General features: G+C 44.9%; 2 protein-coding genes across 2 annotated transcripts in view; one reads left to right on the top strand and one right to left on the bottom strand.

The window, feature by feature from the left end:
- Nucleotides 1-23,937, bottom strand: part of glb1l (galactosidase, beta 1-like) — a 54,863-nt gene that overhangs the window by 26,517 nt on the left and 4,409 nt on the right. Inside the window, exons 4-8 of the mRNA XM_060930459.1 lie at nucleotides 13,601-13,661; nucleotides 13,391-13,485; nucleotides 13,131-13,311; nucleotides 12,406-12,464; nucleotides 11,790-11,911 (exon numbers count right to left, since the gene is read on the bottom strand). Coding sequence (XP_060786442.1) covers nucleotides 11,790-11,911; nucleotides 12,406-12,464; nucleotides 13,131-13,311; nucleotides 13,391-13,485; nucleotides 13,601-13,661 — 518 coding nt within the window. The remainder of the gene's footprint in view (nucleotides 1-11,789; nucleotides 11,912-12,405; nucleotides 12,465-13,130; nucleotides 13,312-13,390; nucleotides 13,486-13,600; nucleotides 13,662-23,937) is intronic.
- The window catches only part of LOC132892080 (unconventional myosin-X-like), a 127,619-nt gene continuing 121,618 nt past the window's right edge, over nucleotides 17,937-23,937 (top strand). The window contains exon 1 of the mRNA XM_060930456.1: nucleotides 17,937-18,124. Coding sequence (XP_060786439.1) covers nucleotides 18,041-18,124 — 84 coding nt within the window. The 5' untranslated portion in view covers nucleotides 17,937-18,040. The remainder of the gene's footprint in view (nucleotides 18,125-23,937) is intronic.

Genomic DNA, 23,937 nt, shown 5'->3' with positions numbered 1-23,937 from the left:
GACAACGAATGACACATGAGCTTATATAAAGTAATTGTGCAGGAGTAGAGTTCAATATTAGCTACAAAAGAAACAAAGAAAATATGCAGACTCGTTATCACACTCAGTACGATTCATCTTTATTTGAAATGACATTTAAAATAATTTTCAGTTATTTTCAAGTGATGCACTGCTTCAGCAGATTTTTATTAAATCGCTTTATTGTGGCTTCTTAAAGTGGCAGATCCTAGTGAGAAAGAACTGGGTACATAGTTTAGTTTAGTTTAGTTTAGTTTAGTTTAGTTTAGTTTAGTTTAGTTTAGTTTAGTTTCATGGCTTTGTCACAAATTTACAATAAAATACTGAGAAACTAAGATCCCAAAAATGGTTACGTACATCTAACAAAGAAAAACTTAATAGAAAGGTGTAATGGGGAAAGGAACAGAACTTTTGGCCTAATTGCAACCTAACTCCTACTTGATAAAAAGGATAAGAGGTACTATCTAAAAATTCAGGGTTCTCCAGAAAATCTGAAGTAGCTGGTTAAAAAAAAGTAGTAGGCGGCTCTGGAATTTGCAGCAGCGAAACCGCAGCGACATACCTAAGGCGTGCTCATGCTGACAGGGTCTGGAGGCATGCCCACCAATACATTTTTGAAATTTACATACCTTCTGGTGGCTTCTGGTGTATTCTCAGCTAATAAATGAGAGTCAAGTCAAGTTTGTTTGTATAGCGCTTTTAACAATAGACATTGTCCCAAAGCAGCTTTACAGAATTCAAATGACTTAAAACATGAGCTAATTTTATCCCTAATCTATCCCCAATGATGAAGCCTGTGGCGATGGTGGCAAGGAAAAACTCCCTCAGTCAACATGAGGAAGAAACCTCGAGAAGAAGCAGACGCAAAAGGGAACCCATCCTCATTTGGGCAACAACAAGCAACATGACTATAACATTAACAATTTTAACATGAAGTCAGTTTCGTTGATGTTATAAACTCTTCATTGATGGAAACTTGAGTGCAAAACTGTTCATGACAACTGCAGTCCTAAAGTTAGCAAGTCAACTGTAGTCCTCAGCCATAAAAGCATTACTGTAAGTGTCCAGAGCATCCTCCAAGTGTGACATTCAACTGTCCACATGGGGCCGTCCTCCACAAGATCGATGCGATGTGATGAGACTCCAACCAGACACAGGGCACCAAGATGGATCAGGCAGGTCCGAGGAGCAGAAGAGGTTCAGCATCTCAAGCTCAGGATTGATATGTAACTCAGGGGGACAGATTTTTTTTTTGGGGGGGGGTGAGAAAACACAGGTTGTTAGGTATGCCCAATGTCACCTGAATAAGTAAGAACAGTATACATATTGTGCTGAGTACAAGCAGGGACTCCGGCAACTAACTATGACAGCATAACTAAAAGGGGAGAGCCAGAAGGTAACACAGGCATGAGGGGCCCCGGGACATAAAGCAGCAGCCACTACACCGTCAACAAACTCGAGTGAGCAAGCAAGTGGGGACTGACAGCATCCATACATCCCAGTTTACCAAAACACTCTGTCTGAGGATCCTCCAGATCTACACCTTTACCTCATAAACACCATTAACACAAGGCTTGACTAAACAGATCTGTTTTCAGCCGAGACTTAAACACTGAGACTGTGTCTGATTCCCGAACACTACTTGGAAGGCTGTTCCATAACTGTGAGGCCGCCCCCTGATGTAGCCTTCACTATACGACAGGGGTGGGCAATTATTTTTTCCATGGGGCCACATGAGCAACAGAAAATTTTGTGGAGGGCCGGACCAAAACGCTGAACTAAATTCTGCATAATATTAATTGTATTTCTTTATATAAAGCAATAAATAACATTGGTTTTACAAGCTGCTAAGACTGGTAAGAGTATGGAAAAAATGAGGTTGCCTTACAAAAAATGTCATTTATTCAATCAAATTTCCCAAAACAATGGTTAACAAAATGTGAACGTTTGTACCATTTTTTTCAGTCACATTCACCCCAAAACACAATAAAGACATCACAATATTGTCTTTCTACTCCAAATATCAAGCAAGATACATCATATTATAATAATGATGCCCATATTTGTAGTTTAATCACCTCATTTGGTGCTTTTCGCCGGAGATCGGCTCCGGCACCTGCTGGTGACGTCACACTATGTGATTGGCTGGACCGTTTGAAGGATGACGTACAAGTTTGTGGTTGGTCTGGACAAATTACGGAAGTAGTTATTGCGGGATTAGGTTTCGTGGGATTTCATGTCATTTTCATGTCGCGCGCATTGCGTTTTTGTTGAACACAACTTCAAAATAAAAGCAATGCACATTCAGTCCATGCATTATTAGAAAATACGTTTATTTTCTAATTTCTCATTAACCTTACGCGGGCCAGTCAGAATGAACCAAAGGGCCGGATGTGGCCAGCGGGCCGTAAAATGCCCAGGTCTGCTATACAAGGTACCAGCAGATAGCCTGCACCTTTTGATCTAAGTAGGCGTGGCAGGTCATAAAGGACCAGAAGTTCACTCAGGTACTGTGGTGCGAGACCATTCAGTGCTTTAAAGGTCAATAGTAGTATTTTATAATCAATATGAAATGTGATTGGGAGCCAAGGCAGTGTGGATAAGACAGGGGTGATGTGGTCATATTTTCTAGTTCTAGTAAGGACTCTTGCTGCTGCATTTTGAACTAACTGAAGCTTGTTTATGCACTTATTGGAACATCCAGACAGTAAGGCATTACAATAATCCAACCTGGAGGTAACGAAAGCATGAACTAGTTTTTTCCGCATCATGTAGTGACATTAAATTTCTTATCTTTGCAATTTCTGAGATGAAAGAAAGCTATCCGGGTGATGTTATCAATGTGAGTTTCGAATGAAAGACTGGGGTCAATAATCACTCCGAGGTCTTTTACTGCTGCACGTGAAGAAACAGAAAGGCCATCCAGAGTCACTGTGGAATCAGAAAACTTACTTCTAGCTGCATGTGGTCCGAGTACAAGTACTTCAGTCTCGTCAGAGTTAAGCAGAAGGAAGTTAATAAGCATCCAGTGTCTAATGTCCTTCACACATTCCTCAATTCTATTAAACTGGTATCTCTCATCAGGTTTTGCAGAAACATACAACTGTGTGTCATCAGCATAACAGTGGAAACTAATACAATGTTTATGAATAATATCACCCAGAGGGAACATATATAAAGAAAAAAGCAGTGGACCCAAGACAGAACCTTGTGGAACACCAAACTTTACCTCAGTACGTCTAGAAATATCACCATTTACATCAACATACTGATAGCGATCAGTTAAATAAGAGCCGAGCCAGGAGAGGGCCGTTCCCTTAACTCCCACAACATTTTCTAGTCTATCCAGAAGAATGGAATGATCAATGGTATCAAATGCTGCACTAAGGTCAAGCAACACAAGCAGCGAGACACAGCCCTGATCAGACACCAACAGTAGGTCGTTTACTACTTTAACCAGTGCTGTCTCTGTGCTATGATGAGGTCTAAATCCTGACTGATACATTTCAGGGATGTTATTCCTATGTAAATATGAGCATAACTGCTGTGCCACAGCTTTTTCAAGGATCTTGGAGATAAAGGGGAGGTTTGATATTGGCCGATAATTGGACAGCTGACAGGGATCAAGGTCAGGTTTTTTAATCAGGGGTTTGATAACTGCTAGTTTAAAGGATTTGGGTACATAGCCGATCGTAAGAGAAGAATTTATTATTTTTAGAAGCGGTTCAATTACTCCAGTTATTATCTGTTTGAATAGACGTGTCGGTAAGGGATCTAGTACACAAGTTGAGGCTTTTGATGCCGAGATTAATGAAAGTAATTCAGTTTCTCTAAGGGGAGTAAAACATTCTAATTGCTGATCTGATACAGTGATATTGTTAACTACAGGGTCACTTACATTGTCTGACCTTAAATTAGTAGTTTGAATTTTTTGTCATTAAAAAAATTCATGAAGTCGTTGCTACTCCATACTGCAGGTGTGCATGTGTCTATAGTGGACTTATTCCTGGTTAATTTTGCTACAGTATTAAATAGGAATCTAGGATTATTTTTGTTATCTTCTATTAGGGAGGAGAAATATGTTGATCTCGCAGCACTAAGAGCTTTTCTATACTTCAGGAAGCTCTCCTTCCACACTAATTTGAATGCTACCAATTTTGTTTGACGCCATTTACGTTCCAATTTTCGAGTGGTCTGTTTTAATGTGCGAGTGTCATCATTATACCAGGGTGCTAATTTTTTGTCTCTGATCATTTTCCTTTTAAGAGGAGCTTCATTATCTAAGGTACGGCGGAATGTTGACTCTAAGCATTCAGTTGCCTGATCAAGTTCTGCAGGGGCTGACAGTGACCCAATCAAAGTTGATAACTCTGGGAGATCATTTATAAAGCTCTGTGCAGTAGTTGACGTGAATGTACGTTTAATACAGTAGCGTGGTGAGGTGCATATATTATTACTCAGACATATTTTGAATGAGATGAGATAATGATCTGAGATAACTTCAGACTGTGGAAGTGTGACTATATTGTCTACGTTTAATCTGAATGTTAGTATTAGATCGAGGGTGTGACTACCATTATAGGTTGGTCCTATGACATTCTGATTAATCCCTACTGAATCTAAAATGGACACAAACGCTGTTTTTAAAGGGTCTTCTGGGTTATCGAAGTGAATATTAAAATCTCCGACAACTAAAGCTTTGTCTAAGGAAATAACCAGATCTGAGATAAAATCTGCAAATTCAGAAAGAAACTCAGAATATGGCCCCGGGGGCCTGTAAATAATAAGTAATGGAATTAACTGGGTAGACTTACTTTTCAAGGCTACATACATTATATGAGTATGAAGAACTTCAAATGTATTAAATTTATAACCAGGTTTGTGTGTTACACCTAGATAATCATTATAAATAACCGCGACGCCTCCTCCTCTTCCAGTTAGACGAGGCTGGTGTATATAACTGTATCCAGGAGGACTCGCTTCATTTAATGCTATATATTCATTTGGCTTAATCCATGTTTCAGTTAAACAAGTCCAAAGACATGCAGTTAGGTTAACGTGGAGTGGCCTTGGGCTGAGGTGCCCTTGAGCGAGGTACCGAACCCCTAACTGCTTCCCGGGCGCTCTGGTGTGGCTGCCCACTGCTCTGGGTGCGTGTGTTCACTGCTTCAGATGGGTTAAATGCAGAGGATGAATTTCACTGTGCTTGAAGTGTGCATGTGACAAATAAAGGTTTCTTTTTCTTCTTCTTCTTCTTCTAAACAAAGTACATTAAACTCCTGATCAGTAATGAGTTCATTAACCATTAGTGCTTTAGATGTAAGAGATCTAATATTTAATAGCCCCACCTTTAGATCAAAGGTTCTGGCAGTGGCTGTACAGTCAGTATGATCTAATTTTATATTGATTAGGTTACTGGAACAAACTCTCTGAATATTTCTACCTTTTTATTGAGCTCGGGGAACAGACACAGTCTCGATGTAGTGGGCCCTGAGTGACGACTCTGTGCAGCTAGCAGACAGTCGGTTTAGCCTGTTCGTCTGCTCCCTGGCCTTGGCTCTGGATTGTCAGAAATTAACAATATCTGTTCTGAGACTATGACCTATGCTGCAGGAAATGAGAGCAGCACCTTCCCGAGTGGGATGGATACCGTCCCGCCCCAACAGGCCAGCAGTGCCCTCAAAATTAGCCCAAATATCTATAAAGCCCACACTGTTTTCAGAGCACCACCTGGACAACCAGCAGTTCAGTGACCATAACCTGCTGTAAGCTACATCGCCACGCCGCATTGGGATGGGGCCAGAGCATTCTACAGCATCGGACATTGCCTTTGCTAATTTAAACACCTCTACAAAGTTACTCTTAGTAACCTCAGACTGATGAAGGCGTATATCATTAGCTGCTGCATAGATAACTATCTCTGAGAACCTGTATTTGCCTAGGACCCTAAGATTACCTGCTATGTCCGGCACCCTGGCTCCCGGTATACACCTTGTGGCAGTGGGGGCGTGGTCAAGCGCTGGTCTGTGACCGGAGGGCGGAGTCAGGGAAGGTAAGTGGCAGAATCACTACACCTGATGTCAATTAACCTGTTTGTGTGTCTTCCCAGTGACCACGCCCTATATAAAGAGAGAGCAGAGGAAGTGAGCTGTATCCCCAGCCAGACGACTTGTGTGTGTGCGTGCGTGCATGGCTGTGAGAGTATGTTTGCATCTGAAAAGAGCAAAATAAATGCAGTTATGGAACTTTATTCTGGCCTGCCGTCTTTCTGTGCTCCTCCCCCTCCTAGGAACTGCCACAGTGGTGCTGAAACCCGGGACGGAGCACAGGAAAAGAACAGCCCCATGGAGTCCTCCCCCTTCGCAGACCTGGTCCATGCCCTCGCCACGGCCCAGCAGAGCCAGCACCAGGCGCTAGTCACCCTCCGGAAGGAGCAAGAGCACCGGTTCGAGGCCCTGGTGCTGGCGCAGCAGGAAGATCGACAGGCGTTCTGGCACCTCCTCGCGTCGGCGGGATCCACCACAGCGGGCCCTTCTTCCCTCATCCTAACTAAGATGGGCCCGCATGACGACCCCGAGGCCTTCCTCACGCTCTTCGAGCAGGCAGCAGAGGCCTCAGGCTGGCCGGTGGAACAGCGAGCGGCGCGCCTCCTCCCCCTGCTAGCGGGCAAGGCGCAGCTGGCCGCGCTACAGCTCCCCGCTGACCGCCGGCTGGCCTACGCGGACCTTCGCCGGGCCATCCTCCAGCGGGTGGGGCGCACCCCCGAACAACAGCGACAGCGCTTCCGCGCTCTGTGGCTGGAGGAAGTCGGCCGGCCATTCGCGTTTGGCCAGCAGCTCCGGGACGCCTGCTGGCGGGGGTTGAGGGCCGACAACCACGACGCCGAGGGAATCCTCGATCAGGAGCAGTTCATCGGCCGCCTACCAGAGGGAACCGCAGAGTGGGTCCAGTGCCACCGCCCGGCGTCGCTGGATCAGGCCATCGAGTTGGCGGAGGACCATTTGGTGGCTGTTCCGACGGCAGGACAGCGGACATCCTCTTCTCTCCTCTCCTCTCTCCCCCTCTCTCCTCCTGTGTCTTGTCCTCACCCCGTTCCCCCACCGCGGAGGCAGGGGCTGGCCCCACCCCAGCCGGCTCGTCGCACCCATGGTGCCCTCCCATTTTTCCCTTCTGTGTCTGTCTCTTCCCCCCCTCAGGTGAGTGAGCCCCAGAGCGCCGGTGCAGAGAGGAAGCCCGGGCTGGTTTGCTGGCGCTGCGGGGAGCCGGGCCACCTCCAACAGCAGTGCTCGGCAATGGAAGTGGGTGCGGTGGTTCGGATCCCCGACGCGCCAGAAGCTGCCCTCGATCGGGTCAGAGCGTATCGCATACCGGTGAGTATCCAAGGGGATACATATCAGGCGTTGGTGGACTCTGGCTGTAATCAGACCTCAATCCACCAAAGCCTGGTACAAGACGAGGCATTGGGGGGAGCACAGGGGGTGAAGGTGTTGTGTGTGCACGGGGATGTTCACAGCTACCCTTTGGTGTCGGTCCACATTTTTTTCCGAGGGGAAAAATTTAGAGTAAAGGCGGCGGTTAATCCTCGCCTCACCCACTCGATAATTTTGGGGACTGATTGGCCGGGATTCGGGGAGTTGATGAGTCATTTAGTGAAGAGTGGGTCCTGCCATAGTTCAGCGGGGGGAGGTCCCGGTGTCGCATTGGCGGGAGCAGCTGTCACAGAGCCATCTACATCATCTCCGCATCAGAGTGAGGAGCAGTAGGCTCCTCTTCCCTCTCTCGGGGAATCCCTTGCGGATTTCCCGTTAGAGCAGTCGTGAGACGAGACTCTGCGGCAGGCGTTTGACCAAGTGAGAGTAATCGATGGTCAAACGCTCCAGCCAAATGCCACCCCGTCCTTCCCCTATTTTTCTATTATGAAAGATAGATTATACCGAGTGACGCAGGACACTCAGACTAAAGAGCAAATCACACAGCTTTTGATTCCAAAAAGCCGCCGGGAATTGGTATTCCAGGCGGTTCACTTTAATCCCATGGCTGGACACTTAGGGCAGGATAAGACACTAGCCCGAATATGGCCCAGTTCTATTGGCCAGGGATTCGCGGCGATGTCCGTAGGTGGTGTACGGCGTGCCGCAAATGCCAGTTAGTAAATCCAGCGGCCATTCCAAAAGCGCCTTTGCGCCCTCTACCATTAATCGAGACCCCATTCGAAAGAATTGGGATGGATCTCGTCGGGCCATTAGATCGGTCAACATGAGGGTACCGCTTTATTTTAGTTCTGGTGGACTATGCAACGCGATACCTGTAAGCAGTGTCTCTCCGCAATATCTCAGCACGCAGTATTGCAGAAGCGCTCTACCGCGTCATCTCCCGAGTTGGAATCCCGAAAGAGATTCTGACTGACCAAGGCACCGCGTTTATGTCACGTACACTGAACGAACTGTATGGGTTATTAGGTATTAAGCCGATCTGCACCAGTGTGTATCACCCACAAACAGACGGTTTAGTTGAACAGTTCAATCGCACCCTCAAAAATATAATTAAAAAATTCGTAAGTGAGGACGCACGTAATTGGGATAAATGGCTCAAACCCTTGTTATTTGCAGTGTGAGAGGTCCCCCAAGCCTCCACGGGGTTCTCCTCATTCGAATTATTATATGGACGTAAGCCACGTGGTATTCTAGATGTGCTGCGAGAAAATTGGGAGGAGGGACCTTCACCAAGTAAAAACGAAATTCAATATGTTATTGACCTGTGCGCAAAACTCCACACACTCACACACCTAACCCAGGAGAATTTGCGGCAGGCCCAAGAATGGCAAACCCGCCTGTACGCGCCTTAGGGAGTTTGCACAGGGAGATAAAGTACTCGTACTGTTGCCCACATTGAGCTCCAAATTGATTGCCAAGTGGCAAGGACCCTTTGAGGTCACACAGCGAGTCGGGGACAACATGAGGGAGGTCTGGGAAGGTGTGAAAACCATCACAGGCCACAGTACAAAGACCAGAGTCATAGGGGGGACAGTGGAGAGGGCGAACGAGCTGAATGACTATTTCAACCAGTTCAACCAGTCCACGTCCCCCCCACCCTCCCCCTCACTGCAGTCATCTCTCCTTCTTCCATCAACACACCTCCCCCCAGCCATTGCAGCAGCCCCCTCCTCCCCCACCTCAACACAGACTCCTCCATGCATCACTGCAGACCAAGTCAGAGGTCAACTGAGGAAGCTTCACCCCAGGAAAGCAGCAGGCCCGGATAAGGTGTGTCCCCAACTACTGAAGACCTGCGCTGCTGGACTGGGTGAACCACTCCAATGTATCTTCAACCTCAGCCTGTAGCTGGGGAGAGTGCCCACCCTCTGGAAAACATCATGCATCGTTCCAGTTCCTAAGAAGAACCGGCCCAGAGAGCTGAACGACTTCCGACTGGTGGCACTCACTTCACATCTGATGAAGACATTGGAGCGGCTCTTCCTCAGCCTCCTCAGACCCCAGGTGCAACACGCCCAGGACTGTCTGCAGTTTGCGTACTGGGCAGGTGTTGGTGTGGAAGACGCCATCCTCTACCTGCTACACCGAGCCCACTTGCATGTGGATAAGGGAAATGGCACAGTGAGGATCCTCTTTTTGGACTTCTCGAGTGCCTTCAATACCATCCAGCTCCTTATGCTTCAGGACAAACTGAACAGGATGCGAGTGGACCCTTGCCTGGTCACCTGGATCTCCAGCTACCTTACCATCAGGCCGCAGTACGTCAGGCTGAAGGACATCATGTCTGACACTGTGATTAGCAGCACTGGAGCACCCCAGGGCACGGTGCTGGCCCCTCTTCTCTTCACCCTGTACACCGCGGACTTCTGCTACAACTCAGACATGTGTCACATTCAGAAGTTCGCTGATGACACAGCCATAGTGGTCTATCAGGGACAACAGAGAGGAGGAGTATAGGAGCCTGGTGAGGGACTTTGCCATTTGGTGCAATAGGAATCATCTGCAGCTCAACACCTCGAAGACCAAGGAGCTGGTCATTGACTTTGGGAGGTCCAGACCAAAGTCATGACCAGTTCTGATCGAGGGAGTCGAGGTGGAGGCTGTGGATTCCTACAAGTACCTCAGACTGTGGCTGGACAGCAAGCTGGACTGGACTTGCAACACCAACCACTTGTACAGGAAGGTACAGAGCAGGCTGTACTTCCTGAGGAGGCTGCAGTCCTTTAACATCTGAAGGAAACTCCTGTGGATGTTCTATCAGTCTGTGGTCACCAGTGTCCTGTTTTACACCGTGGTGTGCTGGGGAGGCAGCACATCCAAGAAGGACACATCCAGGCTGGACAAACTGATCAGGCGGGCCGGCTCTGTGGTCAACATGAAGCTGGACTCTCTGGTGACGGTGGCAGAGAAGAGGTCTATGGACAAACTACTGAACATCATGGACGATGCCAGTCACCCTCTGCACACCGTCATCAGCAACCAGAGGAGCCTGTTCAGTGACAGAATGCTCCTTCCCAAGTGCAGGACGAACAGACTCAAAAACTCCTTTGTCCCTCACGCCATCAGACTGTACAACTCCTCTCTGGGGGGGAGGAGGGGTAACAGGAGGACAGAGGACGGGAAGGAACAGTAGCCTAGCCTGACAATAAACAATACTGGACAATGTGCAATATAAATGTGCAATATCTCTCCTGCTAGATTCCCCCCCCCATTTTTTTTCATATATGTTAATACTTAATTTATCTATAAGTTTTCTCTATTTCCTATTCTCTGTTTATTCTGTAATGATGCTGCTGGAAACCCTCCCAAAGGGATCAATAAAGTTTTATCTATCTATCTATCTATCTATCTATCTATCTATCTATCTATCTATCTATCTATCTATCTATCTTATACACAGCCTGTTCAAGGCACCTTTATTCCACCTCAGTGTTCTGTGTAAAAGGCCCGAATATGGAATGTAGATCATTTTGTTTCTGTTTCTGAGCTAGAATGGATGACAGTCAAGGACCCGGAATTGACGTCTGTGTAAAAAGGGACAGCCGGCACGGCAGGACAGGGGTGTGACATTTTTGACATTGACACTCTTCTTTCTTTGACCAGTGTGAATTCAAATGTCTCTGTCTACGCTTTCTATGGTCCGCAAGCACTTCTGCCTCAAATCACTTCCCTCTTCTCTTCAATTTCTCCTCCAATATATTTCTGATCCACAACCACAATGCTCAACAACTTTGCTTGCATCTGAAGAGGGGTATTAATGTTCACAGCTAGCAAAAGCACCTCAACACACAAGTCACCCACCATTTTTGTTTTAAAGTAATGCTGGTATGCTGGAGCTATTTGTATTTCCGACGTGTAGTGTATTATAAATCACACTTGACACCGTCACTCCATTGTGTTACGCGTCACACCTCTGCTTCCAGAAAGCCGGTACACTTTGCTTGGTTCGGTATAAACAACTAAAGCCAGCATACTGATGGATCTTTTTTACAGCAATATCGTGGGATTTCTGTGTGCAAATCGCTTTAGCTCACAATCCTAATCCATCACTCTCTTTGTACTCTCATTTCTCTACTTTTTCCTCATTTTATTTTAAAGTAATGGTGTTTATGTGCTTCTCCTAAAGACTCCAGAATTAAGTATCATCCAGTTTAGTTATTTTAGCTCATTAGCTCATTCTACTGGTGACTGAGAGATGCATGTCTGGATTGATATAAATAAATAAGTTTAAGAAAATATAAATAAAATAAAACAGTGTAAATTAAACCTTGAGCGTACATGTTTACGTTAGCGCCCATGCTCATCATGTCTCTCAACATCTTACTGACTTTGAGTGTGTCGACAGAGGCGTGGTTATTTCCCCAGTGATCCAGCCAACCTGTGTAAAACTCTGAGTTCACCTAAAACACACAACATGCACATTTAGTTTAGCTCCCATCTTCCCAACCTCACCTTCCCTACCTCAGCTTCCCGACCTCCCCATCACACCTTCCCAACCTCACCTTCCCTACCTCACCTTCCTGACCTTACCTACCTCACCTTACTTTCCCTACCTCACCTACCTCACATCCCCTACCTCAGCTTCCTGACCTCACCAACCTCACCAACCTAACCTCCCCTTCCCTACCTCAGCTTCCTGACCTCACTTCCCCGATCTCACCTCCCCTACCTCACCTTCCCTACCTCAGCTTCCTGACCTCCCCTACCTCATCTTCCCAACCTCACCTTCCCTACCTCAGCTTCCGTACCTCAGCTTCCCAATTTCCATGCAACAATGCCACAACCTCCCACAATTCTGCTAGATATGTCTCAAATCTCTGTGTAAACATCACCTTATAAACATAATATTTGTGTATGTATGCGTGTGTGTGTTATAATGAAAATATAAACTCACCAGAGGGCCCTTGGGCTCAAATCTTCGTTGACGAAGGAATGCATCACTGATGTTTGTATCTGATAACGAAACAGAAAGGTCTGACACACTGAATAAAATGATCAGTCCAGCTGTCTTTATCTATCTACTGTAACTCCTCCAGCTTCATAATTATACTTCAGCTCATTTAACTAAGCTTTGTGAAGATCCAGTTATACAAAATTTGTTGTTTATAAAGCTTTGAATAATGCTGAACTATTAAAGATTAATTTATGGATTAAAATGTGACAATTTACAGTGGTTATGTTTCATGTTAACACTTTTGACGAACACCAGACCCCCCGAGCAGATAAGACATCTGTTCCGAATGTGATGCAGGGAGAATAAATGCATAATGGATTTTTAAACATGTTTTCAGTTCATTAATCATACCAGAGAGGGGAACTAAAAAATAAACACTCTATAAAAAACTCTCCTCTTTCTGAGCTAATATCTCTCACTCTGAAGCTGGTCTCTGATAACCTCCTTCAGCTAAAAAAGTACATAAATGCTCATGATTCAGTTAAACTGAAACAGACAATCTGATCTATGTCTATTTTATGATTGTCTATTTTATTTATAGGCTCAGGTAGGAATATTCTGAAATACTTTGCTGCATCCACATCCAGACTACAGCCCACCAGCTGATGAGCCCTGCAGTATTCAGTCTGAATTAGTCTAAAACACACACACACACACACACACACCAGTGCCAAAGTCGATGGTGGCGTACAGCCCCTGCAGGCTTCCACACGCCAGTTCTTTATCTCTGTTTCCATCAGTAGTGAACAGAATCACATCCTGTCCGAGAAAGTTCCGGAACAGCAACCGAAGAGACCGCATGTAGTTATGATCACACGCAAAGTAACTGCCATACTCATTTTCCACCTGTACACACACACGCATTCAATTTATCATGTTTATACATTATGCTTTATTTAGCTTTCCTGTGATTAGCATGACATACCTGCACACTGATGATGTTCCCGCCTTTCTGATAGAGCCATGGACACATTTTAGTGAGCAGCACAGCCAGCCAATTACCTACAGCTTGCATGTACTCTACACACACACACACACACACACACACACACACACACACACACACACACACAGAGTCAGCAAGCTAAAACAATCAGTCCTGGTAAACAGTAAACGTCTGGATGCTAACATGTACCTGAGTCTGCTGACCGCAGGATAATGTTGGGGTTCTGGAGCAGCCATGCAGGCAGACCTCCCTGAAAAACACACACAGCATGCATTCAGCATGTTTACATCATACATAACTACTAGTCATGTGTTTAGTGTACCTGTCAGGAATTAACTGATTTTGCTGATTTATGTAGAACTTGTACCTTAACTGCTAACAGCCTGTGAGCTGGTTCTGTGACACAGCACCTTTCACAGTTCAGTTACAGTTAAACCTAAACTCCCAATAAGAACGCATTTATCACAACCTGTCGCCATCAAAGTGTCCTGTTAGAACTTAGTAGATGTTCAAATTTCTAAAAAAAACCACTAACCTTTCATAAACTCTCGGATTTTAGACAAAACCTTATAAAAAGACCAACATTCTCATGATCTCACAACCATACGTGACAGAGCCTTAAATAACATTATAGTAAGAACAGCCTCGTCACTTTTTTGAGCCATTTCCACATGCATGCTATAGTGTTTATTGTTCAGTGATTACTGTCATGCTCCGCCCCGGACATCCACTCCGGAGATTACGGATCTCTCACGCCAGCGCCGATCCGGATCCGGGACAGGAATTCCTTCTCCCCTGAACTTACTTCCTGGTTTTCACTGCTGCTTATTTAAAGGCCATTCACAGACTCTGTTATTGCCAGAACGTTTCGTTTGCTACTCTAGCCATTTCTGTGCCGCTCTTGCTTCTCATGGGTTTTTTTCTCTAGTTACTTATCTTGTTCATGGTTTTTGCACTAGCGGTTTTTCTGGTTCATGCTTTTTTGCACAAATGGTTTTTTCTTGTTCATGGTTTTTTACACTTGCGTTTTTGTCTTTGCCTGTCTCGTGTTTCGGTCAAGTTGTTTGTCTCTTTTTGCCCTGACTATTTTTGCCATTTGTTTATTGTCCTGTTTGTTTACCTTTTTGCCATGCCCTTTCTTCTCTGATTAAATCATCTTATTTATTGGATTACTGTCTGTGTTCTGCTTTTGGATCCTAATTCCACCACACCTCCACTAATCCTAACGGTATGTTCTGGCCAACATGGATCCAGCAGAACTCGCCCATCTGAGAATGGCCATCCAGCAGCAAGGGACTCTCCTCAGGACCCACCAACAAGACCTACAACAAATTACCCAGAACCTCGCCACCCTGTCCAACGCACTCAACCTTCTCACCACGCAGATGCAGCGCTGTCAAGCCATGCCTACCCCTGCTCAGCCGTCTCCTACTTCAGCTCCTGCCACCGCCTTTCTCCACAAACTGAGACTTCCAGCACCTCAGCCCTACAATGGAGAACCAGGTACTTGCAGATCGTTTTTGTCTCAATGTTCGTTGATTCTAGAACTGCAACCTCTGGCCTTCCCCACAGAACGCTCCCGGGTAGCATATACAATAACTCTCCTCACCGGCAAGGCCAGAGAGTGGGGAACTGCAGTCTGGGATGCCAATGCACCCTTTTGTTCCAGTTTCAAGGATTTCTCCGAGGAGATGAGGCAAACTTTCGACTGTTCTCTGTCCGGCCAGGAGGCGGCCAGAGAGCTCAGGGGTCCCAGTCTACCTCGGATTATGCCATCGAGTTCCGGATGTTGGCGGCTTCGTGCAGTTGGAACGAGAACGCCCAGGTTGACACGTTCCTGCACGGCTTGTCCGACGCCATCAAGGAGGAGTTGGTATCACGGGAACTGCCGTCAGACCTCTCTAGCCTCATGGACCTCGCCAACCGCATTGACACTCGGATCCAGCAACGGAGGACAGAGAAGAACCGCCCCAGATTCACCTCCTCTCCCCCTCCTGCCGCATCTGTCGAACCCATGCAGGTAGACCAAGTTCAGGTGTCAGTGGAGGAACGACATCGCTGGTGGAGCACAGGGGCATGCTTCTACAGCGGTCCGCTGGGACACATCTGCTGAGCCTCCCGCTAAAAGGACGAGCCCACCAGTGAATCAAGGGGCCCTGGTGGGCAATGCTCAGAACCAGTCCCTCGCTAATCATCCGTTACTTCCTGTCATCATTATCTGTGACAACCAGCATCACCACCTCCAGGCCCTCGTCGACTCAGGGGCGGACAGGAACCTGATCTGCTCCGCCACTGCCAAGCGTCTGGGAATCCCACTACTTGCTCTTGACGTCCCTCTCACTGTCCTGACACTCAATGGCACTGGCTTGACCAGCATCACCCACCTTACCGCCCCACTCACCCTAAGGATTTCCGGTAACCACTCAGAAACCATCCAGCTTCACATCATGAACAACCCCCACGTACCCATCGTTCTTACCATGGGTAATGCAGCACAACCCCCACCTTAACTGGGCTGACAACACCATCCTAGGCTGGAGCCAGTCCTGCCTAGCTTCCTGTCTGAAGTCCACTCTGCCTCCCACCAAACCACCGCAGCCTTCAGCCAGCGAGTTCCCCGATCTCTCTCACGTGCCTTTGGAATATCTGGATCTCAAACTTGTTTTCAGCAAGACCCGAGCAGTGTCCCTCCCTCCTCACAGACCCTATGACTGTGGTATCGACCTCCTACCCGGGACAGCGCCACCCAAAGGACGACTCTACTCTCTCTCTCCCATCGAAAGGCAAGCCATGGAGAAGTACATCTCCGAATCTTTGGCAGCTGGGATCATCCATCCTTCCTCTTCCCCAGCAGGGGTGGGATTCTTCTTCGTGGAAAAGAAGGACAAGCCGCTCCGCCCCTGCATTGACTATCGGGGTCTCAACGCCATCACACTCAAGAACTGCTACCCACTACCGCTCATGACCACAGCCTTTGAACTACTCCAGGGAGCCAAGTTATTCACCAAGCTAGATCTACGCAATGCATACCATCTCGTCAGGATCAGGGAGGGGGACAAGTGGAAGATGGCCTTTAACACCACCACTGGTCACTACGAGTACCTCATGGTCCCTTTCGGCCTGACCAACGCGCCCGCAGTCTTCCAGGCACTCGTTAACAACGTCTTAAGGGACTTCCTAAACATCTTCATTTTCATGTACCTGGATGACATCCTGATCTTCTCCCACTCCCTGGAGGAACATCGGGGTCACGTCCGGCAGGTCCTCCAGCGCCTGCTAGAGAACAATTTGTTCGTCAAGGCGGAAAAGAGCGAATTTCACCAGAGCTCTGTCTCATTTCTGGGATTCATCATCTCCCCGGCAAGGATCCAGATGGACCCCCTCAAGTTCGAGGCAGTTGCCGATTGGCCCACCCCATCTTCGAGACGAGAGCTCCAGCGCTTCCAACTTCTACAGGCGCTTCATTCACAACTTCAGCACGATGGCCGAACCTCTTTCAGCCCTGACCTCAACCAAGACCCAATTCAAGTGGGGGGAGGAAGCAGAGAAAGCCTTTTCCACGCTCAAGCACAGGTTTACCACAGCACCCATTCTCACCATACCCGATCCTACCAAGCAGTTTATTGTCGAGGTCAATGCTTCCGAGTCAGGGGTCGGAGCTATACTATCCCAGAGGGCCAGTGACGACAAGGTCCACCCATGCTCCTTCTTCTCCCGCCGGCTATCCCCAGCCGAACAGAATTACGACATCGGCGACCGAGAACTACTGGCTGTTAACTAGCCTTGGCGACATGGAATTCACATTTTTCTGCTTTGATGAAGAGATGGTTTTCAAGGAGTCAAGCCAGGACTTTCTTAAGCTGATTCAAATGACTTTCTAGGTTAGAAGAATAAATCAAGTTGTCCTCAATATAAGCAATGACAAATGTTCCAAGCATGTCTTTCAATACATCAGTAATTCAAGCACTGGAAAAAAAACTTGGAGCACAGGATAGCCCATACGGCATTATGAGGTACTCGTAGTGGCCAGAGGTGGTGCTAAAAGTAGTCTTCCACTCATCACCCTCTCAGATGCGCACCAGATTATAAGTGCTGCATAAATCAAGCTTGGTAAAGACATTGGCAGATCAAAGTTGTCCAAATGCTGTAGGAACCAAGGGCAAAGGACAGAGATACTTTACGGTGATCTGATTGAGCCCTCTATAACTAGAAGTCCCAGCATTTTTCTGTCTACCTAGAAGACCCACATAGGGGCCATTTGGCCCGACCGCTTTTCCCTAATACACTAATCACTCATTTTGTTATGGTAATGAGGCTGTTAGTGGCAGTGTGTGGGGTGAGGGGGTCACACTTCACACTTCAGTGGTGAAGTCATGTTGGCTACTTCTGTGTGAATGTGAGAATGAGGAATAAAAACACATTCTATTCTAAAATGTGAACATGTGAATGTCCCATGTGACCATAACGACTCATGTGACTGCAACCAGACAATTGTTTGATGGATAAATACCTCAGTGCACATGGACTATCGCTTCAGTTCCCTCAAGAATTTTGTGGTGAAAGAAGCTCCTCTCCAAGGAACGAAGATGCAGAGATTCAACATTCAACAGGCATTGGAAATGATCCTGGATGGAGCAAACCCTTGCGACTCGGATGGAGAAGACATCAACCTTCAGGTGGATTCAGACTCCGAGCTGTCTCAGTCGTCTTCAGGTAACAGCCACATTTCCATAACAAAATGAGTGTCCACAGGGGGGACTTGGGGCCAATTGGCCCTCTTGTGGGTTTTCTAGGTAAAAAGGCCAAATGGCCCCTCTCTGGGACTTCTAGTATAATCAATGCATGGTCTGAGACCCCCTCCTTTCTTCTCCACAAAGAAGAAAACCACAGAAGCAGGTGACATGGAAGGATGGCTGTAACCCTGTTATAGATCTTCTTGAACATGTTCTTCCATAGCTTTTTCAGAGAGTGGTAGTGGATAAATGTGATGATGAGGAGACATGGTGCCAGGAAGGAGTTCAATAGTGCAGTCGTATGGTCTGTTTGGAGGGGGCCCACTGGCTTTGCCCTTGCTGAACATCTCGATGAGATCCTGATAAATCTCTGGAATGGTGGTAGTGTAAGTGATTTCAGGGCTCTCTACAGAGGTGGAAACAACAGTGAGCTTGAGAACGCGCAGACAATTTTGAATACAGGATTTGAACTAGTGCAATATTTCTCTGTCCAGCCATGATATCTGTGGGTTGTGCTCCTGTATCCATGGTAACCTCATAATGATGGGTTGATTCTTGGTTACTATGACAAAGAAATAAGTGGTTTCATAATAGCGAGCGCTGACTTGAAGTATGAGAGATTTAGTGTATGAGGTTATGATACCACTGCCAATGAGTGCACCATCAATAGTACTGATCTTTAGAGGCTGTTGAAGTAGTTGTGTGGGGATTTGGAGATGTTGTACAGTGTCACCATCCATGAAATTTCCAGTAGCTCTGGAGTCAATCAGGGTGGAGAGAACAAAGACAGATGCTGAGAGCCTTGTCTGTACTTCAGATGTGACACTGTGCTGCAAATCTATTTTTAACACTCCCATGCCCACTTCCCTTTTCTACTTCCTCTCAATTAAACTGAGTGCTCCTCTACAAATATGAACTGGAACATGCAGTCATGGGAATAAGAAACTATAACCTCCTTCAGTTCTATGTTTTTATTTATCAAGGCCTAAATAGCAATTATGTGGTCCTCACCAACTTCTATAAACAAATAACCTGAGGGTGACAAAAAAAAAAACCTAACTCATACTCCATTTTCTTTTTTGAGAGAAGGGGCTTTTTCCTAGCCACCTTTCAATGAAAGCCATATTTGTTCAGTCTTTTTCTGAGTGTGCTTTCGTGAACATAAATATGTAATGTGTTCACAGAGGCCTTTACATCACATGCTGTAACTCTTGGATCTTTCTTTATATCTCCGAGCATTAAACAGTCTGACCTTGGATTGAATTTGCTGGGATGCCCACTCCTGGTTAGATTGGCAACTGTTTTGAAGGCTCTCCAATTGTAAGCAATCCTTCTGACTGCAGAATGGTGAATTTATATTTATTTGGAGATGGCCTTATAACCTTTCCCAGATTGATGAGCATGATGAACATCATGGCTGATGTCCTTTCTTGGAATCTGCGATTTTAAACTGTCAAAACCGAGAAAAACAACTATTTTTCAGACATTGTCCAGCGAAATTGTGACAAACCCCGCATTCTGTTTAGCACCATTAACAGTGCGCTTAACCCTAAACTGCATTTAGCTCTGGACACCTCTGTAAATGCTGACCAGTTTTTAAATTTCTTTGTCTCAAAAGTTACTAACATCAGAGCTACTATTGCCCCTCCTTCCTTTGACCCCTCCATCAAGATTACATCCACTGCCACTTTGAATCAATTTGAACCAGTATCTCTGGCTAACTTAACCAAAACTATTGGCCAAATGAAAGCCTCTTCTGGTCAAACAGATGTATTACCCTCTTCTCTTCTTAAGCAAACACTTGAGTCCACAGGCCCTAGCATCTTGAACATCATGAACTGTAGCCTAACCTCAAGTTGTGTACCACAATCTTTCAAGCATGCAGTTGTACAGCCACTAATCAAAAAACCTAACTTAGACACCACAATTCTTTCAAACTACAGGCCCATCTCCAAGCTTCCATTTTTATCCAAGGTCCTTGAAAAACTGGTACTCCAGCAACTGCAATCCTTTCTTGACACCTATGGCATCCTGGAACCTCTTCAGTCGGGTTTTAAAGCACTACACAGTACAGAATCAGCGTTACTCAAGGTTTTTAATGATCTTTTATTAGCTACAGACTCTGGTCACCCTGCGATTTTAATTCTACTTGATCTTACTGCTGCTTTTGATACTGTTGATCACAACATTTTAATTTCACGTCTAGAACATTGTGTTGGCATCAGAGACGCCGCCCTTCAATGGTTCAGATCCTTCCTTTCGAATAGAAGTTTTTCTATTTGCTTGGGAGACTCATTGTCCTCCTCTGCACATCTCTCCTGTGGTGTCCCGCAAGGTTCCATTCTTTCCCCTTTACTCTTTTCCTTGTATATGCTCCCCCTTGGCTCTATTTTTAGAAAATACAATGTTTCCTTTCACTGCTATGCCGATGACACACAAATATATATGCCCTTAAGTCACAATGACCCCCACTCTTTCAAACGTCTGCTAAACTGCCTGGAGGATATTAAAGCCTGGATGGCCCTAAATTTTTTAAATTTTAATGAGAGCAAAACTGAAATTCTAGTATTTCAGCCTAGTGCTTCCCGTGGCCGACACATTGACCTTGGCCCTCTTGGACCCTACGAGAAAGGTACTGCAAAAAACCTTGGCGTGTACTTGGATCCCCTCTTTAAAATGGAAAAACAAATAAGTATGGTTGTTAGATCTAGCTTTTATCAATTACGGCTTTTATCCAAGGTTAAACCTTTTTTATCTTTTAAAAATTTCGAAATGGTCATCCATGCATTTGTCTCCTCACGCCTGGACTATGGTAATGCTTTGTATGCTGGCATAAGCGCTACTGCCCTCTCATGCCTACAACTAGTTCAAAATGCTGCAGCCCGCCTTCTTACCAAAACAAGAAGGCGTGAGCATATTACACCGGTGCTGGCTGCCCTCCACTGGCTCCCTATACAGTATAGAATACATTTTAAGATTCTTTTATTTGTTTTTAAATCTTTACACGGGTTGGCACCATCCTACCTGGCTGATCTTTTAAAAATTCACACTCCCGCCAGAGCACTGAGGTCAGCTGACCAACTACTACTAGATGTGCCCCCCTCCAGACTAAAGAGTAGAGGGGACAGGGCCTTTGCTGTCATTGGCCTTAAACTCTGGAATGAGCTCCCTCTTCACATCCGCCTGGCCCCCTCCTTGTCTGATTTTAAAACCTACCTTAAAACACATTTCTATGCACAGGCTTTTAATTCTATAAGACCTTAGTCTTGTCTGTTTTAATATACCTAGGGCTTTTTGAGGTTTTATTTTATCTATCTGTCTGAAATCCCGCTTTTAACCCATCTTTTATTGGCAAAATTGTCATTTTGTTTTATTCTTTTAATATATTTATATTCCATCTACTGTAAATTGCCCCCCTCTTGTGCTGGTATTTTATTATTGTTCTCCTATGTGTTCTATGGTTGTTCTCAAGTCCTGTGTGTCCTTCAAGTCTTGCATGTTTAGGGCCTTTTGTCAGCACTTTGGTCAACTGCCCTGTTGTTGTTTTTTAAAGTGCTTTATAAATAAACTTTGACTTGACTTGACTTGACTTCTTCTTGGCATGACGTAGACACACACTTGAGTGCTCCAGAATAACAAACTGCCAAAGGTTCTGCTTTTAGAGAGGCAGTCATACTTCTTGAAGATGAAGTAACCTTGTGCATTTCATTTGTAACACCTGGCTGCTAATTATACTCTTTATGATTATGTACGTAGAAAGGGTGTACTTATTTCTTCCCACCTGTATTTTGAATGTTGGTTTACTTTTTAGAAAAGAAAATAATGAACTCTGTTGTGTTTTTTGTTGTTGTTGTCGTTGTTGTCACCTGAGGTTATCTCTTTGTTTATAGTAGTTGGTGATGACCACCCAATTGTTATTTAGGCCCTGATAAATAAAAACATAAAACTAAAGCAGGGTATACTTTCTTTTTTCCCATGACTGCATCTATAAATTTAAATATAAGTAGGGCTCAGGACCATACCAACACTTCACCTTTTATTAAACTGGATAATTTATGTGTAAAACAATCGCAGGATTTTATACACAAGAAGTGTGTTATTGGGCAGAACAATGATATAGTATCAATATAGCATAGTGTAGTATAATATCAGTACAGTATAGTGTAGTATAGTACAGTGTAACGTGGTGCAATGTCAGTATAGTATAGTATAGTCTCAGTAGAGTATTGGTATAGAAAAGTATAGTATAATATTAGCACAGTATTCATGTAGTACAGTATAGTATAATATAGTATAATATAACATAGTATAATGTCAGTATAGTGTAGTAAACTGTAGCATAATGTCAGTATAGTATAGTCTCAGTAGAGTATTGGTATAGAAAAGCATAGTATAATATTAGTACAGTATTTATGTAGTACAGTACAGTATGATACAGTAGAGTACAGTATAGTGTAACATAGTGCAATGTCAGTATAGTATAGTATAGTATAGTATAGTATAGTATAGTATAGTATAGTATAGTCTCAGTGGAGTATTGGTATAGAAAAGTATAGTATAACATCAGAATGATATTAGTACAGCATTAATGTAGTATAGTATAGTATATTGTAACATAGTACAATGTCAGTATATTATAGTATAGTCTCAGTAGAGTATTGATATAGAAAAGTAAAGTATAATATCAGTATATTAGTACATTATTTATGCAGTATAGTACAGTACAGGGCGGCACGGTGGTGTAGTGGTTAGCGCTGTCGCCTCACAGCAAGAAGGTCCTGGGTTCGAGCCCCGGGGCCGGCGAGGGCCTTTCTGTGTGGAGTTTGCATGTTCTCCCCGTGTCCGCGTGGGTTTCCTCCGGGTGCTCCGGTTTCCCCCACAGTCCAAAGACATGCAGGTTAGGTTAACTGGTGACTCTAAATTGACCGTAGGTGTGAATGTGAGTGTGAATGGTTGTCTGTCTATGTGTCAGCCCTGTGATGACCTGGCGACTTGTCCAGGGTGAACCCCGCCTTTCACCCGTAGTCAGCTGGGATAGGCTCCAGCTTGCCTGCGACCCTGTAGAAGGATAAAGCGGCTAGAGATAATGAGATGAGATAGTACAGTACAGTATAGTGTAGTATACTGCAGCATAATGTCAGTATAGTATAGTCTCAGTAGAGTTTTGGTATAGAAAAGTATAGTATAATATTAGTACAGTATTTATGTAGTACAGTACAGTATAATACAGTATAGTATAGTGTAACATAGCATAATGTCAGTATAGTATAGTATAGCATAGTATAGTATAGCATAGTATAGTATGGTCTCAGTGGAGTATTGGTATAAAAAATATAGTGTAATATCAGAACGATATTAGTATAGCATTAGTATAGTGTAGTGTAGTGTAGTGTAGTGTAGTATAGCATAGCATAGCATAGTATAACATAGTGCAATGTCAGTATATTATAGTATAGTCTCAGTGGAGTATTGATATAGAAAAGTATAGTGCAATATCAGCATATTAGTACAGTATTTATGTAGTATAGTATAGTACAGTACAGTATAGTGTAACGTAGTATAATGTCAGTATAGTGTAGTATACTGTAGCATGATGTCAGTATAGTATAGTGTAGTGTAGCGTGATGTCAGTATAGTATAGTCTCAGTGGAGTGTTGGTGTAGAAAAGTATTGTATAATATCAGTATAATATTAGCGCAGTATTAATGCAGTATAGTATAGTGTAGTATAGTATAGTATTGAATGGTATAGTGTAACATAGTACAATGTCAGTATAGTATAGTCTCAGTAGAG

The sequence above is a fragment of the Neoarius graeffei genome, chromosome 9, assembly GCF_027579695.1.
Source record: "Neoarius graeffei isolate fNeoGra1 chromosome 9, fNeoGra1.pri, whole genome shotgun sequence".
NCBI classification, from domain to species: Eukaryota; Metazoa; Chordata; class Actinopteri; order Siluriformes; family Ariidae; genus Neoarius; species Neoarius graeffei.
Note: the sequence above shows the minus strand (reverse complement) of the source record. Positions and strands in the feature narration are given on the sequence as shown.